We start from the raw sequence: 16,675 nt of genomic DNA, 5'->3' as shown, positions 1-16,675 counted from the left end.
TAAACTTGGGAATTCTTTGCATGTATTTCATTTGCCCTGCTACATTTGCACTGTGTGTGTGTGTCCCAGCTTGTGAATGGCCCCTGGGAAGGATCTATGAAACTCTGGGAGTTTAATCACAATTTCTTCGAAATTGACTTTATGCTCGTGTCTTCCATGGCAGCCTACGGCACTGATTGATCAGCTGGGGTCGTACAAACAAGCTGAGGATGAACGTGAGTTCAAAGAGAAACAGCTTGGAGCCCTCCGTGTGGATGTATGCAGCACAGAGACTTTGAAGCGACTGAAAGGTGCGTCACTTTCAGTGAATTGTATGTAAAGAGTTTGTATAATCTTTTGAACGTTTTGCAGAATGTTGAGAGGGATTTAGCAACATCAAATGTAGAACCGGGCAGCAGAGAAACTGCCCCTTTGGCCCAAAACATCCAAATTAAGCTAAAACTCAGCTGCTTGCTCTCAATAGATATCCTTCCATCGCCTTCATCGAGAAGGTTCTTACATCTTTCAAATTGTATCTGCTTTCACCAATACTGGCATGCCGTTCCAGGTTCTTACTGCTCTAGGTAAAAATATCTGCCCTGTGCATGCGTCTTCTGGAAACTTCCTTCCCCCCACTTAAACGCACATCCCTGGTATTTGACCCTTTTTACCCTGAGGCAAAAAGATCGATTTTATTGTCATCTGATTGTACAAGTTCAGCCCGACAAAACAAAGTTCTCAAGCCCTTGGTGCAAAACATACAGGGCCACAACCAGATATGACTCCCTTACAGACAAATAATATACAAATGCAGGACAAGAAGGACATCTGTAAAAATAAATAAATGTTGTTTTGTGTAAATGAGAGTCTCGGAGTGTCAGTGTGAGTGGTTCCTTTAGTTATCCAGCGTTCTCACTGCCCATGGGAAGAAGCTGTTCCTCAGCCTGGTGGTGCTGGCTCTGATCCTCCTGCATCTCTTCCCCAACAAGAGCAGCTGAATGATGCTGCGTGCGGGGTGGAAGGGGTCCTTAATGATTCTGCGCACTGTCTTCAGACAACGATCCCGATAGATCATGTCGATGAGGGGTGGTGGGAGACTCCATTGATGGCATCCTATGCCATAGGTGCTCTGTGGTTAGTAAGGGATCACTTAAAGTGGTATGTGAGTGGAAATAAAAGGTTGAGAAGTACTGGTCCAACCTCTCCCCATAATTCATAACCATCCAGACAGCATCCTTGTATCCTTTCCAAAGCTCCACTGCTTTCCTGTCAGGGGATGGCTAGAGTATGGCCTGGCCATAGTTTGTATCATTGACTTCCATGGCTCAATGCCCCCACCCAATGAGGCCAAGCATACCTCACACCTTCACCACTCAATCAACTTACATGGCTACTTTCAATCAGGTATAGACCTGGACTCCCAGATCCCTCTGTATATCCATGTTTTTAAGAGTGCTGCCATTAACTATGCAAATTTCCCTTACATTTGACCTCTCTCAACTTGTATTTGTCTGGTTTAAATTTCATCTGCCATTTCTCTACTCGTGTCTGTTTTGGTAGCCCTCTTCACTCCACCTATTTTAATGCCATCTGCAAACTGACAAACCCACCCACTTTTTCCACATCAAGTAATTTATGTTCAGAGATTAACTAATGCCTCACGTACTGCCTACTAAAACCCCTGGTATCCAGCTCCTATGGATGCAGGATAAGTATATTTTCCGGTTGCTTGACACCTGCTCTTCCAATGCCTAACTAATGTATCGGCATTAAGAATTAACAGTTTAAAAAAAACACTGTACTGTGCTTCCTCGCTAGGGCCTAATTTCTGCAAGGGGTGCTGGACAAAGTTAAAGATTTTAATGAATGTTACATTCTAAATGGAGTATTACATGCTAATACTGGAACCATTACCCCTACAATCTTCACCTGCATGAATTTATAGACCTTAAACCACTTTACTTCATTTTCAGTCACATTCTTTGAAAATATTTAACTGTCACTGCATCGTCCGAAAGGCTAAAATTAATCCCCCCCTCCCCCCCCATCCAAAGTTTGTAGATAAAAGCTCTGACTGGGGCGACTCTTACTAAGCAGAGAATAAGCAGACCCTTTAAGAGAGTCACCCCAATGAGCGGCATCAACCAGCTCCTCATCCTGGGCGACGCCATTACTGTTTTCACACAACTTTATTCAAACAGCTGCTACGAGCAAAACACGATATTTGCTCTCATCTTCACTAAAGGACTTGGTGTGGCATGTTGTTAGCTGACCTTTCAAAGGTTTCTTTCATTGTCTCGTTAAAAATATAGCCATTGTTTTGACCTTTGACCGTGGTATTCCTGCTGTACCAGTTATCTGGTCCAAGGATGGGTAGATTCCTGGAGCAAAAGCCTCCTTTCCCTCTTCTGGTTCCCAGCTTCATTTCCCTCCATCACCTGGACCTATCACCCACACATTGGACCTTGTGGTGCTTCTAGTCCATCACTCTCTACCCTTCTGTCTCTCCTCTGAGCTTCCATCCCATTTTGCTATTTCTATTCAAACTCTCCCTCTCATCAGCTTTGTCAGACCCTGTGTCTTATCCTATTTCCAATCTCTTCTGGGTCTTTACTATCACCCTCAATTTCCTCGTTTCATACTGCCCATCCTGAGCTCCTGGTTGCATTCTCTCCCTCAGTCCACTTATTTCCACACCAACCTTGGCTTTCTTCACTGCCAGGGTGACGCCAAAATCAAACCAGATCTAATTTTCCTCCTGGGGCACCCACAGCCAGCCCAGTGGCATGTACGTTGAACTTTCTGTTTTTAGGTAACTTACAGTCCCTGTGCTCTTTTCTCTCTTCTGGTTCCCAGCTTCATTTCCCTCCGTCAATTGGTCCCATCTGCCTATTGCCCACACAATCGACCTTACGGTTCTGCTAACCCACCCCTTCAGACTGGTTCCGTCTGCCCATCGTCCCTCCTTTAGCAAATTCCAGTATCTGCAACCTCTTGTGTTTCCTACAGGATTCCAGCTTTTACTTTTCCCAACCCAGTCCCCATCCTGTCAACTCACTTCTCACCTGGTTCCACCTATTGCCTGCAGTTCCCTTTCCTCTTACCTCCTCTTTATACTGGTTATCTCCCATTTACAATTCTGAATCTCAGTTTCACCCGCACCATTGGTCGCCTCCGCACCTTCACCTGCTCCATTGACTGCCTCTGCGCCTTCACCCACTCCATTGGCCACCTCCGCGCTTTCATCTGCACCATTGGCCGCCTTCACCCGCACCATTGGCCGCCTTCACCCGCACCATTGGCCGCCTTCACCCGCACCATTGGCCACCTTCACCCGCACCATTGGCCACCTTCACCCGCACCATTGGCCGCCTTCACCCGCACCATTGGCCGCCTTCACCCGCACCATTGGCCGCCTTCACCCGCACCATTGGCCGCCTTCACCCGCACCATTGGCCGCCTTCACCCGCACCATTGGCCGCCTTCACCCGCACCATTGGCCGCCTTCACCCGCACCATTGGCCGCCTTCACCCGCACCATTGGCCGCCTTCACCCGCACCATTGGCCGCCTTCACCCGCACCATTGGCCGCCTTCACCCGCACCATTGGCCGCCTTCACCCGCACCATTGGCCGCCTTCACCCGCACCATTGGCCGCCTTCATCCGCGCCTCCACCCGCACCATTTACCGCCTCAATTTGATCATTGTAGATTTTTAATGATCCCGAATATCAGAAACGCTGACAAAATGTTATCACAGAGTAAAACTGGAAAGGGGGCTTTGCTGCCTGTCAGATGTCAATTGAGGAGCTTTGTGGCCGCACTTGTTCTGGTGCGATTGCTTTCCGGGACCTTGTATGCCCCAGGCCCTCGAAAAATGCTGTAACTTTCTGTTGGAAAATGTGGGCGAACTTGCTGGTTTATTCGATGAGATTTGGTGCCACCCTATGAGTGCAAGTTGTAATGGCTGGGGGAGGGGTGGGGGGAAACAGTTAGCGAAAGAACCTAATGTCACAGAGCGCTGCTTCGATGGTCTATCACCAGAGGGCTTGGGTCAAATTATTGTAAAAATTGCAGGAATCATGGGGAACAGATAAAATAGGTATGACCAAGAAAAATGGACAATTGCACCTGAATTTACATTGGTAGTGTACATTGGTAGCGGTTAGCGCGATGCTGTTACAGTGCCAGCAACCTGCATTCAAATTCGGCGCTATCATTTTCCCCGTATCTGTGTGGATTCGCTGTGGTCCTCCCACCTTTCAAAACCCATGGAGGTTTGTCAGTCAATTGGGCAGCTCGGGCTCATGGGCCATAAGGGCCTTTTGCCGTGTGTATGTCCAAAGATTTTTAAAAATCTTTAGCAGTCCATTAGCATTTAAATTTCACTTTGTTTTTGAATCACCCAGATTTGTTGTTGTGGTTTTTTTCAATGAATCTTAAATTAATATAAGAAAAACACACCGCTCCTGTTCAAGCACCTGCTGACATTTTGCTTATACCTTAATGAAGGCTGAAATGTTGGTTCTGTATCTTTATCTTTGCTATGTAAAGTACACTGTTTGATCCAAGTTTCTCCAGCGTCGTGTTTTTACAGGTGCAGATGTTTGTGTTTTATTTTTGAATTAATATCTTTGCTCCATTCTTCACACATTTATTTAGTCTTTTGTAAAGCCAGCCACGATAATGATAACGCCAAGTAATTTGTCCAGGTCAGATGTCTTGCTCAGTAGAATAGTTCATTCTCATTTTGCAGATCGCGCTGGGGGGAAACGATTTTCCAAAGATTTTGAGGAATCCAGTTCCAAACTGGAAGAATTCTGTGCTGAGCTCGAGAGAGAAGTGAAGAAAACCCCGCCACTCATTGAAGCTCTAGAAAACGCTGAAATATTCTACGAGGCTCAGTACAAGGAGGTGAAGATTGTCGCCAACGTAAGTATCATTGATCCTCAGTGAGAATTCGTGCCACGTTTGTATGGGGTTTCCCACAGATGTGCATTCTGAAGCATGGTCATCTTCTGATTTGTTGTCTTCCTAACTTGTTCCAAATCTATTATCCTCTTTGCAAAACTTAACTCGGCCTTATTTCAGAGTTTCTTAATTTGTATCATTTGGCAATGTGGATCAACTTTCCATTTCCCTCATAATCCTGAAAAATTAAACCATCTCATGCCCTTTTGATTTTTCCAAACTTGAGTATTTCCAGTAAGCAGGCAGTGTTGTCCCACCATTGGTAAATGTTGGGGTGTGTCAAAACTATTTATTCTGCTTCCTATTCTTCATGGTTGTGTCTTTTGGTGACTTCCCCTCAGGAAGTTTTGTTTCTTCACTTCTTGGATCATAATCTCCTGCAACAGGAACTCCTCAGATCAGACAGCATCCATGCAAGGCAAAAGATAATCAATGTTTCAAGTAGATTTACAGAAGGCTTGTTTCCTCAAGTACTTCTGATACTTAGAAGGACAAGAGGGATTGAATTTTAAGAGCAGGGAGATTATGATGCAACTCTACAAGGAACTGATGAGGCCACATCTGGAGCACTGCATGCATTTCTGGTCTCCTTACTTGAGGAAGGGTATACTGGCTTTGGAGGTGGTGCAGAGGAGGTTCACCAGGTTGGTTCCAGAGATGAGGGGCTTAGCCTAAGAGGAACAATCGAATCTGTACTTTCTGAGATTGACAAGAATGAAAGGAGATCTTATAAAATTGTTAAAGGCATAGATGAGATAGAGGTAGGTAAGTTGTTTCCATTGGTGGGGAAGACCAGAACTAAGGGACATAGCCTCAAGATTTAGGATGGAGATGAAGAGGAACTGCTTTTCCCAGAGGATGGGGAATCTCAAATGTTCTTACCTAGTGGAGGCGACCTCAAAATATATTTAAGACGAGCTTGGATAGATTTTTACATAGTTGGGAATTAAGGGATATGGGGAGATGAGCAGATCAGCCATGATCACAGAGCAGAGCAGACTCGACGGGCCAAATGGCCAAATCATGCTCCTATTTCTGATGTTCTTATGACAAAAGTAGCAGGTAAATGGAAATGTCTCCAGCTACATATTCTCATCCACTTGATTCTCCGTTGTCCTCTACATCTCCCCATAGCCATTAGCCCCCCCCTTGGACTTTGTGGTTGCAGTGTCTGCTTTGCAGTAGCAGTTCACTCAAGTTTCTCTAATATCATCTCCCATTGGATCAGAGGAAATTATGGAGAAGAATATGCTCCACGATTCCCTCCTCCACTCATCCCTTCCCACCAATCACCCCCCTCAGTAACTACGGCCGCAGGAAGTGCTGCACATGTACTCACACTCCCTCATCACCATTTGGGGCCTAAAACACGCTTTCCAGGTGAAGCAATACTTCACTATTGAATCTGTAGGGTTCATTTACTGCATTTGCTGCTCCTGTTGAGGCCTCCGATGCATTGGGGAGACTGGAAGCCGATTGGGAGCACTTTCACTCTTTCTGCCACAACAGAAAGGATCTTCCAGTGGCCAGCCATTCCACCTACCATTCCCAAACTGATATGTTGTCCTTGGCCTTATGAACTGCCAATTTGGAGGAACAACACCTTGTATTTATCTTAGCAGTCTCCAACCAGGAGGCATTAACATAGACCTCCAATTTCTGTTAACCCCCTCCTCTAGTTTCCCTCTCCCTTCCTCCAGCAACCCCCATCCCCTTCTCCTATTAACCTTCTGCCCTCTTTCCCCATCATTTCTCAGCTACTTTCTCTTCTACCCTCCCACCTGTATCCACCTATTACCCGTTAGTCTGTGCTCTTTTTTTTGTTCAGGTATCTACTTGATTTTCAACACTCCTGATGATGGGCTCAGGGCTGAAACACCAACTGTCTCTTGCTTCCTGTGGATGCCACGTGACCTGCTTTCTCCAGCAACTTTTTGTCAGCTGTTTTTGTTGCTTCTTATCACTGGTGCAAAACTGCAACCTTCCTTCCAGATTCTTAGTTGCTTATAGAGTCTGTTGGGACATGGGAGGAAGCATTGTTGCCTATTTCTTTCATCGTTTGCCTTTGTTGCTACTGATTATTTTCTCACAGGCATACAAGACATTTGCCAACAGAGTCAACAACTTAAAGAAGAAGTTGGATCAGCTGAAAACATCTCTTCCTAATCCAGATGAGTCTCCCATTCCATCTCCGAGCATGGACGCGCCGTCACCAACGGGCTCCGAATCCCCTGTTCGCCCTGTCGAGGAGGTTGCCCCGGAGCTGCCGAAGGAGACGGAAGAGACCCCTGCACCACCAACGCCTGAGGCTTCAGGTGATAACTGTGACGTGGAGGATATGGAGCTTTCAGACGACGATGCAGCGGGAACAACAAACATAATAGGTATCAGGCTTGGCTGTAGTTCTTCTCCCTGATCAGAGGCTCAGAGCAGGTCAACGGGGCTGCTTGGCCTCCAGCTATGGCAGCCTCTGAATCTGGAAACCTCTCCATTTTGCCATGTTAGCTTTGATGAAACGAAGGGCCTGTTGTAATAGCTGCCCACAAGGTGATATTTTGACTCCCTATCCCCTGTACGATGCATTTAAAATTTTACAAGATCATCTCTCCGCCTCTTTTTTTTGCAGCACAATGCAGGCCTTCTGGCCCATGATGTGCCAACTGTTAAAAATCTAAACCCTCCCTACCTCATAATTCTCCCATTTTCTTTCAATCATGTGCCTGTCCAAGAGTATTTTAAACTCCCCTAAATGTTCCAGCCTCCACCACCATCCCTGGCAATGCATTCCAGGTACCCACAACTCTCGGTACAAAAGACTTACCCCTGATGTCTCCCCTGAACTTCCCTCCCTTCACTTTGTAGAGATGTCCCCTGGTGTTTGCTTCCGCCCTGGGAAAAAGGTGCTGGCCTTATCTGTGCCTCTCACAATTTTCAGTCTTTTTCAGTAACTCTAATCTCAGAGGTTACCAAGTCCTTGGGCAGTCAGGCTGGATCTATGGAAAAGAAGAAAGCTCAAACCTCAGTGCAGTTGACCTTGTGTGTGTGGTGGTGTAGTCCATGTGTTTATACTTCCTCCGGTGCTATGAGCCGTGCACAGCACCATGTGCAGCATGGTTAGCGATCCTGTATATAACAGAACCTCTATTGACTGCTCAGTCCCTGGAAATTAGTTGAAAACTTTGTGTTTGGTACTGGATTTAATGTTGTCCTAATCTGTTACTGGAAGGCATGGTTAGTGTAGCAGTTAGCACAACACTATTACAGCGCCAGCGACCGGGATTCGAACCCAGTGCCGTCTGCAAGGAATTTGGACATTCTCCGTGTGTCTGGGTTTTCTCCGGGTGCTCTCTTTCCTCCCACCCTTCAAAACATACATGGGTTGTAGGTTAATTGGGTGGCATGGGGTTAAGGGCTGAAGCCAGAAACGTTAGTTATGTATTGTTATTTGTATATGTCATTGTATAGGACGATCCCAAAACTTAAAATATTTCACCTTAAAATCGGGTCGTCCTGTATATACAAAGAGTATAAAATTTGACCACAAAGTCACAACACTGCTGCCATCTTCCTGACGGCTCCCACGCAATCTTGTGCATGTCCAGTTGGGAAGTTTCCGTGCTTCTCTGTGGGGTCCATCTGCTGGTCTGTTTGCTGTCGGCTTTAAACGGCCTATTACTGGAGCTGACAGACGTTTATTTTAAAATATCCAAATTAAATTTTAACTGTTAAATGATGATTTATTATTAAAATATTGTGATTTGCTTTTAACAGCATCCACTGGTCAGTGGTAGTACCATTTTTTTTGGGTCGTCTTATACAAAGGATGTTGCTCAAACCAACATTTTAGATGGGAATTCCATCTTCTACAATGGCATATACGGTATCTCTGCTACATAAAGTACACTGTTCGGCCAGTGAGTTTCTCCGGCATTGTGTTTTTACTGCATATGCCAATAAACTTTGCTTGAATGTGTGCAAGAATAGAGTTGGGTCAGTTTGAAAAATACTATGACAACTTAATGCTAATGCATCTGACTTCAACCATTTGCGTTTGGATGGGAGGATATTTGCAGACAAATCAATTACAACTAGGAACAGTCATAAAATATTCCAATTTGAACCTTTTTCTTTTTTAACTGTTGCTCTTCAGAAGTGGAAAGTGAGGAGAAGAATGAGGAATCCAGTCCAAACACAATCCCAGCAAATGCGAGCCCAGAGCCAGAAAAGGCTTCCACCCAGGCAGAGAGCACACAAGCAAAGAGTAGCTCCACGACGCCACCCCTGGGCCTCCCAAACCTGGCAAATATCGACTTGGGCAAAATTAGTTCTATCCTGAGCAGCCTGACGACAGCCATGAAGAACACAGGTGAGACGTAGGGGCTTTGCCAGACACTGCTTCAAGCAGGCATTACTCCAGAGTTGTTCATGGGTATGGTATGGTAGTGTCTTCTTTGGCAAAGAAGTTTTAATTGTCAATTCATTGACTTGCTATTCAGTTCGGTTTGAAAAGGCATTCGTCAGCCCGGTTCCTTTGTTTACAGTTTACCTGCAAATGAAGTTTGTGCTTTTAAGAACCATTCTGTGACTTGAGCACACGATCTAGTATGACAACCCACTGCATTGATGGGTGAGTGGTACCTTTGTGAAAGAGGACCTGAAGTTGCTTGAAACAAACATGAATACAGCTGCAAAAACATATTCTTAATTTCTTTGCAAAGCATGCAAAATCAGTTACAGCAAGAGGCACTGCCCCAAGCAGCTAGTCTCACCCCAAGAGAGTCTGCCTCATGACTTAAAAGTCACATATTTATTCTGATAAATTTCCAGCCCTCCAGAACATTTGAACAGGCTTCTACGTATAAGTACCTGTTTCTTAGAATTCTCTTGGGATTCATTGATCAGGGTCATGTTCCTTACCCAATGGTTAATCGTCTTTTACTGCACCAAATATCGTGAGTGATCAAAACATACTGTGGAATGTACTCTCTGCTATTATTTTGGTGACTACTTTAAATCTTATATTTGGACGGGACAGTTAGCGTAGCAGTCAGTGCAGCGTTGTTACAGTGCCAATGACTGGGGCTCGAATCCGGAGCTGTCTGTAAGGAGTTCGTACGTTCTCCCTGGGTCTGTGTGGGTTTCCTCTGGGTGCTCCATTTTCATTTCACCCTTCAAAACGTATGGGGTCAGCAGATTATTTGGGTGGCATGGGCTCGTGGGCTGAAAGAGACTGTTTATAATTTAAATTTATTTGCATACTGATGACCCTTGTGTGCTTGGAATCAAATTGGACCCACAACAGGGCATTCACAGGTGGCCACTGAAGTTACTATGGTTTTGTACTTTGTCATTCTATCTATAGTCAACATTGAAAAAACTGACCAATAAATAACTTGTTTGGGGAATCATATTTCTGCAAAATGGCAGTTCTCTGAATGTTAAGTATTGCTACATAGTGTCAGCCTATTTATTTTGCCTTTTGATTATTGAGAATTTGGAAAAGAAATCCATTGTCGTTCCAAGACAGTAAGTGGATTTATCAGCCTTTGAGAAAAAGAAGTTGCCCTTACTAAGCTGTTGGTCTTTGAGGGTGGGTGCAAAAAGATTAATGTAAGAAATTGTGCTCTTGTCCTCTGCGGTTGCAGTTTGGTCACGGGTATGGAGAAGGAACACTTCAATTGGGCTGCACCTAACTTGAAAATGCTAAATAATGTCATTCAGTGCTTGTGTTAGAATTTTCCATTTTCTCTAAACATCTTACTCGCATTTAAAGTTTAACTGCCGTTTGCAAAAACAGACAATTCTGAGTTGTGCCTTTTGCCTCCCTGCCTCGGTGGAGATTTGGTATCACGTATAATCTCATTAAAAAATAGCTCTTGGGAGATCACGCGAAGTAACCAGTTTGATGATTTTATTGCTAAGAAATGTGGGAAAAATTGTGCTATTGCCAGGTTAAAGGTATTGTTGATTATATACATCATAATAAAAATGAATATGGTGCATTTTAGTACAAAATAAGGTTAGTCTGGATTGACTCTTTTAAAAAGCATCTTAATTCTTGCATTTGTACAAATATTGATGACGCAGACACTGTGATATCTGACGGGTTCTCTTCACCTCTTGGGTAGAGGCTGGATGAATAGAAGGCTAAAGATTCTGAGAAGGATCCTGGATTAGAAACAGTCTGAGGACGTGAGCAGGCATTCATTACAGGAAGCCGTGTATAAATGGTCAGAGATGTATACTTCCCCACTGAAGGTCCAAAGCCAACAGCAAGATGTATTTGCATTAAAGAGCCTGGAGTGAAATGTTTGGACACCAACAGTGATAGTTAATGTCCATTTACTTTGTTCAATCAAAATCCTTAACAAAGCATAAACCCTGATGTTTCCTATCATATTGTGAAATTATAAAGCATTGATTTTTGTCTTGGGTATGGTTTGAGTTAAGTAGTACCTGGGTCTAAGGCAAAATGATAACAAATCTGTGAAATTGTTCTCAACTTTAAAAAGATACAGCTAATTTAACTGCTTTGGAGTAGGGAGCATTTCTACTTCATTTTAAGAACGTGATTAGATACAGTAAAAATCCCCATTATCTGGAATTCAAGCAACCACCTTAAAAAAAATTGTGGATACAATTGGCACCAGTTTGTCAATCACGTAACATGCAATGTCAGGCAACCTGAAATTACACTTATTGGGCATCTGCCAATCCCCATCAGTGCTGGATACTGACTCCAAGTTAAAAAAAATTGCCTTAGACATATGTCTTGAATGAATTATAAGATACTCTGTTCTTTAATATTTTTGTGGAAGATGAAAGAATCCTTTGAAGTAAAGATGTTTGTTACTGGGTATTTACTGTTAAAGCATCAATGAGTGTTACACCAGTGAAAACAAGAAGAGAATGTGAGGGGCAGAGAGAGCTCACGAAAACAATGACCACCAACATGAAGGTAATCCCAAAGTATTCTGTTGCCGTGTGAACAGGTAAAGGGTTGGAAGAGAAGTGGGGCTTTTTGGAGTCTAATAAAGAAATTTAATCTGAGACGGTAGGAATGGCTGGGATGCTTTGGAAAAAGTGACTGAAGTGTCAGCCAAAGGAAAATGTCATCAAGGTTCTGCATGTGGCAAAAAGGGATGATGAGGACTAGAAAGACTCTACGCTGATACGAGGTAAATCACCTGGGTACCTCCCAGCTTGATGAGGGTGGAAAGAGAGGGAAAAGCAGAAGCATATGACCCCAATATTCTGAACAGCTATTGAGCAATGCCTGAAAAATAGCAAATGTTACAATGTTGATCAAAAAGGATGGAGGGGGTGACAGTTGTAACTTTTTAACCTTGACACAGTCATCAGAGATGGGATTACCAGCCTTTTTAGACAAATTAGAGGGAACTAGCATGGAGACAAATCATGCCGAGCTAACGACAGCATACTTTGAAATGAAAGAGATGGTTGATGTGGGAAATCCAGCTGATGTGTTTACATGCAAATGTCATCAGGTTGAAAGCCATGAATTAATAGCATTTGTGACAGCAACGAAAGAAAGTTGGCGATGTAACAGGAGACGAATGATGGAAGCGCATTCTTTAATCTCGAGGGGAAGGAATTACCCAAACCCTTGGGACTCTTACCATTGCTTTCTAAATATATGGTAATGATTTGGATCTGCATGTCCAGGACACCGTTTCTAAGTGTCCTTCAAATCTTGAATTGTGCAGAAGATGATTTAAAAAAAAAACCAAGAAGCTGCATATGCAAAGTAGAAAAATGAGCAGCAAGGCAGTTGGGACGTAGGAGGGGCACAATACTGAAGGGATGGATAAACCGAGGGATCTGGGGGGGAATCTGCTTGCAGAGGTTGTTGAAAGTCCTGAAGCAAAAAAATGGTGACAAACAAAGAATGGGTCTTGGATGAAGTGCACGACTGAGGAAGTCTTGAACTGTTGTAAGTCTTGGTTCATGCACTGCTGCAATTTAGGTCCCATGTCTAGACTCCACGCTTTGATGGAGACTTGCAGAAGAGGTTTGCAAAGATGATTGGCGGGTTTGTAGATAGACTGGAGGCTGTGCCCTTAAGATGGAGGAAGAAGTGTGTTAAGGGCCAAGCAGCTGAAAGGTCATTGGTAACAGAACCAAATGTTCCATCAGAAGTATCAGTTAATTGTGGGTGAGACGGGTGAGTGCACAGAGGAGTAGAAACACAATGTTGGAGAAACTCGGCAGGTCGAATGGTGTACTTTATGTAGCAGTGATAAAGGTACATAATCAACGTTCCAGGCTTGAGCCCTTCGTCAAAGTACGAGCAAAATGTCGGCAGGTGCCCAAACAAAGTGGTGAAGTGGAAGGGGCAGGGGAGGAGCCTGGTCCCAAAGACAGGAGGTAGTAGATGGATAAGGGAGGGCACCGTAGTAAGCAGGGGAAGGAGAGATGGATCTGGGAATAGAGGGAAGGGGGTTGGAGAGCCATGGGAAAGAAGACAAAGGGAAGGGAGGAGAACAGAGAGTAGTTTAGCAGAAACCGGAGAATGTTAATGCCATCCAGTTGGAGAGTGCCCAGATGGAAAATCAAGTGTTGCTCCTTCAACTTATGGGTGGTCTTGGTCGGCGTAGTGGTTAGCGCAATGCCTTTAGTGCTAGCAATTGGGACCAGGATATGAATCCTGTGCTGACTAAGAAGTTTGTAGGTTCTCCCCATGTCTGCATGGGTTTTCCCTGACGGTGTAGGTTAATTGGGTGTAAATTGAGTGGCACAGACTCATGGCCTGTTACCAGGCTGTATGTCTAAATTTAGTGGGAGAGTACATTAGGGCATGGACACATGTGTGTGCATGGGAGTGGAGTGCAGATTTAAAATGGTTGACCTCTGGGAGTCACCAATGCGGACAAGGCGAAGATGCTCAGTGAAGTGATCTCCAAGTCTGTGCCCAGTCTCTCCGATGTAGAAAAGACCCCAATGGGACAATCGGATGCAGTAGATCACTACCACAGATACGCAGTGAAGTGTTGATTCCCTTGAAAGGACTGTTTGGGGCCCCGCATGCTGGCGAGGGAAGAGGTGTGGGCGCAAGTTTGGCACAGGGGAAGGTGGTGGGGTGAAATGAGTGGATGAGGGAGTCATGGAGGGAGCAGTCCCTACAGAAGGCAGAGAGGGGAGAAGAAGAGTCTGGTCATAGGATCACATTATAGGTGGCAGAAATCATATGTTGGATGCAGAGACTGGAGAGGTAAGGACAAGGGTAATCCCATGTTTGTGACAAGGTCAGATGAGCGGGAAATGAAGGAGATGTGAGTAAGGGCTGAGTTGATGGTGGTGGAGGAGAACCACATTTGTGGAAGAAGTCCAACATTTCAGATAATGCTGGGAGGGGCGATTGGTGGGGAGGGAACATCGGAATTGGACAGTGTGGTTTGATTTCTAAGCAGCCCCATTTTTGGGCAATGCTGTCCTCTCTTTTACTGAATTGGATCAGTTACTAACAGAAAGTAGTTGAATCAGGAGACAACATTTTTCCTTTCCTCAACAACGTGAACTGTTTGACCATGATACCGATTAAATCAGAGTGACTATCTTGTTTGTTGGAAATATCTGTAACCCGGTAAACTTATTCTACTGGAAACACAGGTCGGTTTGGTTAAATCTCAGAATGCTTGCATCATGAGTCAAAAATGTCTACAAAGCATTCAGCTACCTTCTCAATATTTTACAGGTCAGCTAGGTACCTTCTCAATCAATATATTACAGAATGTGGCTTGATGTAAAGGAGAAAATTCCAGAGCTGGGGTTAGAATCAAAACCATTACAAAGTCTGGTATGCGGTATATTAGGGCTCTGTTTTAAACTGTTTAACATTAAAAATAGATGCTTGGTTCTTCCCCAAGTGTAGGCTCAAGCAATTTGAAGGATGAATTTAAGAGCATCAAATAAGAAATAAATACCTGTAGCATAACTTTGGTTCCCATGTACTGACAGCTATGGTAATTAGTGAAGTGAAACGTGAAAGTCTGCAGACAACATGGTTAAGTAAAGACACGACGCTGGAGAAACTTTGCAGGTCAAATGGTGCACTTTATAGAGCAAAGAAAGATAAAGTCACCTAACCGACATTTCAGGCTTGAGTCCTTCATCGAGGTACCTTTTGAAGCCCAAAATGTCGGTTAGGTATCAACCTGCTGAGCTTCACCAGCATTGTATTTTTACAATGTTAATTAGTGCCTCCAATCTACTGGGTAAAACCTTGCACAGTTGGGGAACTGGAGCTCTCTTGAGTATTACTTTGGGTAATAAAGGTTCGAAAGTAAATCCGGCATCATCCCACTCTGCTGAGTGATGTCATTATGAGATCAGACTTGGGTTTTCTGCATCTACTGTGAAGATTTACCTGCATCTACTGTGAAGATTTACATAGTCTTTCAGGTGATGTACAATAAGAAATCAGTCGCATGTCAGTCGTCACATTTGGGTAGAGACAGATCTCATGTTACAATTCCAGGTAATGTTTTGCATGAGACTGCATAATTATTTTTTTTAATTTGCTGGTCCTTTGAAGTGTTAAATTGCATTGACATCTTATTTAATTGTTTTCATATGTGCTCCATTACTGTGTCAGATAGTCTTGTTATTGAACTTGTCAGATTTCTTTTTCTTGCCCTCTGCAGTCAGCCCAGTGATTGGTCAAACGCCTGTGCTTGCTGTAACATCAGTGGCTTCTCCTGGGGTACAGCTCAATACTAGCCAAAAGGCCCCTGTTCAGAAGCCTCCACCGGTTCCTCCCAATCCTCTGGCAAGCATCCTGTCAAAAGTTGAATTAACTCCAGAGAGCATCCTGTCAGCACTCAGCAAGACCCAGGGCCCTTCTGCTCCAGCACTGCAAGGTAAAGTGAAAGAACAGTGTGAAGACTGAACATCTCCTGATTCCATCTCTATAACCAACAGGTTGATGTTCATGTTTCGTATTTCTCAAAACAAGACCATTCAGCCCTCATCAGTGTTGGTTCTCCACATTTCCCTGTAACTTGAGTCCTCTCCCCCTTCTATCTCTCTCCCTCCTTTTCCTCTCTCTCCCTTCTCTCTCTCTCCCTCCCCCTCTCTCCCCCTCCCCCTCTCTCCCCCTCCCCCTCTCTCCCCCTCCCCCTCTCTCCCCCTCCCCCTCTCTCCCCCTCCCCCTCTCTCCCCCTCCCCCTCTCTCCCCCTCCCCCTCTCTCCCCCTCCCCCTCTCTCCCCCTCCCCCTCTCTCCCCCTCCCCCTCTCTCCCCCTCCCCCTCTCTCCCCCTCCCCCTCTCTCCCCCTCCCCCTCTCTCCCCCTACCCCTCTCTCCCCCTCCGCTTCCCCCTCTCCCGCTTCCCCCTCTCCCGCTTCCCCCTCTCCCGCTTCCCCCTCTCCCGCTTCCCCCTCTCCCGCTTCCCCCTCTCCCGCTTCCCCCTCTCCCGCTTCCCCCTCTCCCGCTTCCCCCTCTCCCGCTTCCCCCTCTCTCCCTTCCCCCGCTCTCCCTTCCCCCGCTCTCCCTTCCCCCGCTCTCCCTTCCCCCTCTCTCCCTTCCCCCCTCTCTCCCTTCCCCCCCTCTCTCCCTTCCCCCTCTCTCTCCCTTCCCCCTCTCTCTCCCTTCCCCCTCTCTCTCCTTTCCCCCTCTCTTTCCCCCCTTTCTTTCCCCCCTCTCTTTCTTCCCCCTCTTTCCCTCCTCTCTCTTTCCCTCCTCTCTCTTTCCCCTCTCTCTTTTCCC

The 16,675-nt window shown here is 45.2% G+C and overlaps 1 protein-coding gene across 1 annotated transcript in view; it reads left to right on the top strand.

Annotated features, from left to right (window-relative positions):
* The window catches only part of LOC138764487 (regulation of nuclear pre-mRNA domain-containing protein 2-like), an 85,719-nt gene that overhangs the window by 61,619 nt on the left and 7,425 nt on the right, over positions 1 to 16,675 (top strand). Inside the window, 5 exon segments of the mRNA XM_069940474.1 lie at positions 164 to 290; positions 4,736 to 4,911; positions 7,043 to 7,334; positions 9,101 to 9,316; positions 15,615 to 15,830. Coding sequence (XP_069796575.1) covers positions 164 to 290; positions 4,736 to 4,911; positions 7,043 to 7,334; positions 9,101 to 9,316; positions 15,615 to 15,830 — 1,027 coding nt within the window.

This window comes from Narcine bancroftii, chromosome 5, assembly GCF_036971445.1.
Source record: "Narcine bancroftii isolate sNarBan1 chromosome 5, sNarBan1.hap1, whole genome shotgun sequence".
Lineage (NCBI taxonomy): Eukaryota > Metazoa > Chordata > Chondrichthyes > Torpediniformes > Narcinidae > Narcine > Narcine bancroftii.
Note: the sequence above shows the minus strand (reverse complement) of the source record. Positions and strands in the feature narration are given on the sequence as shown.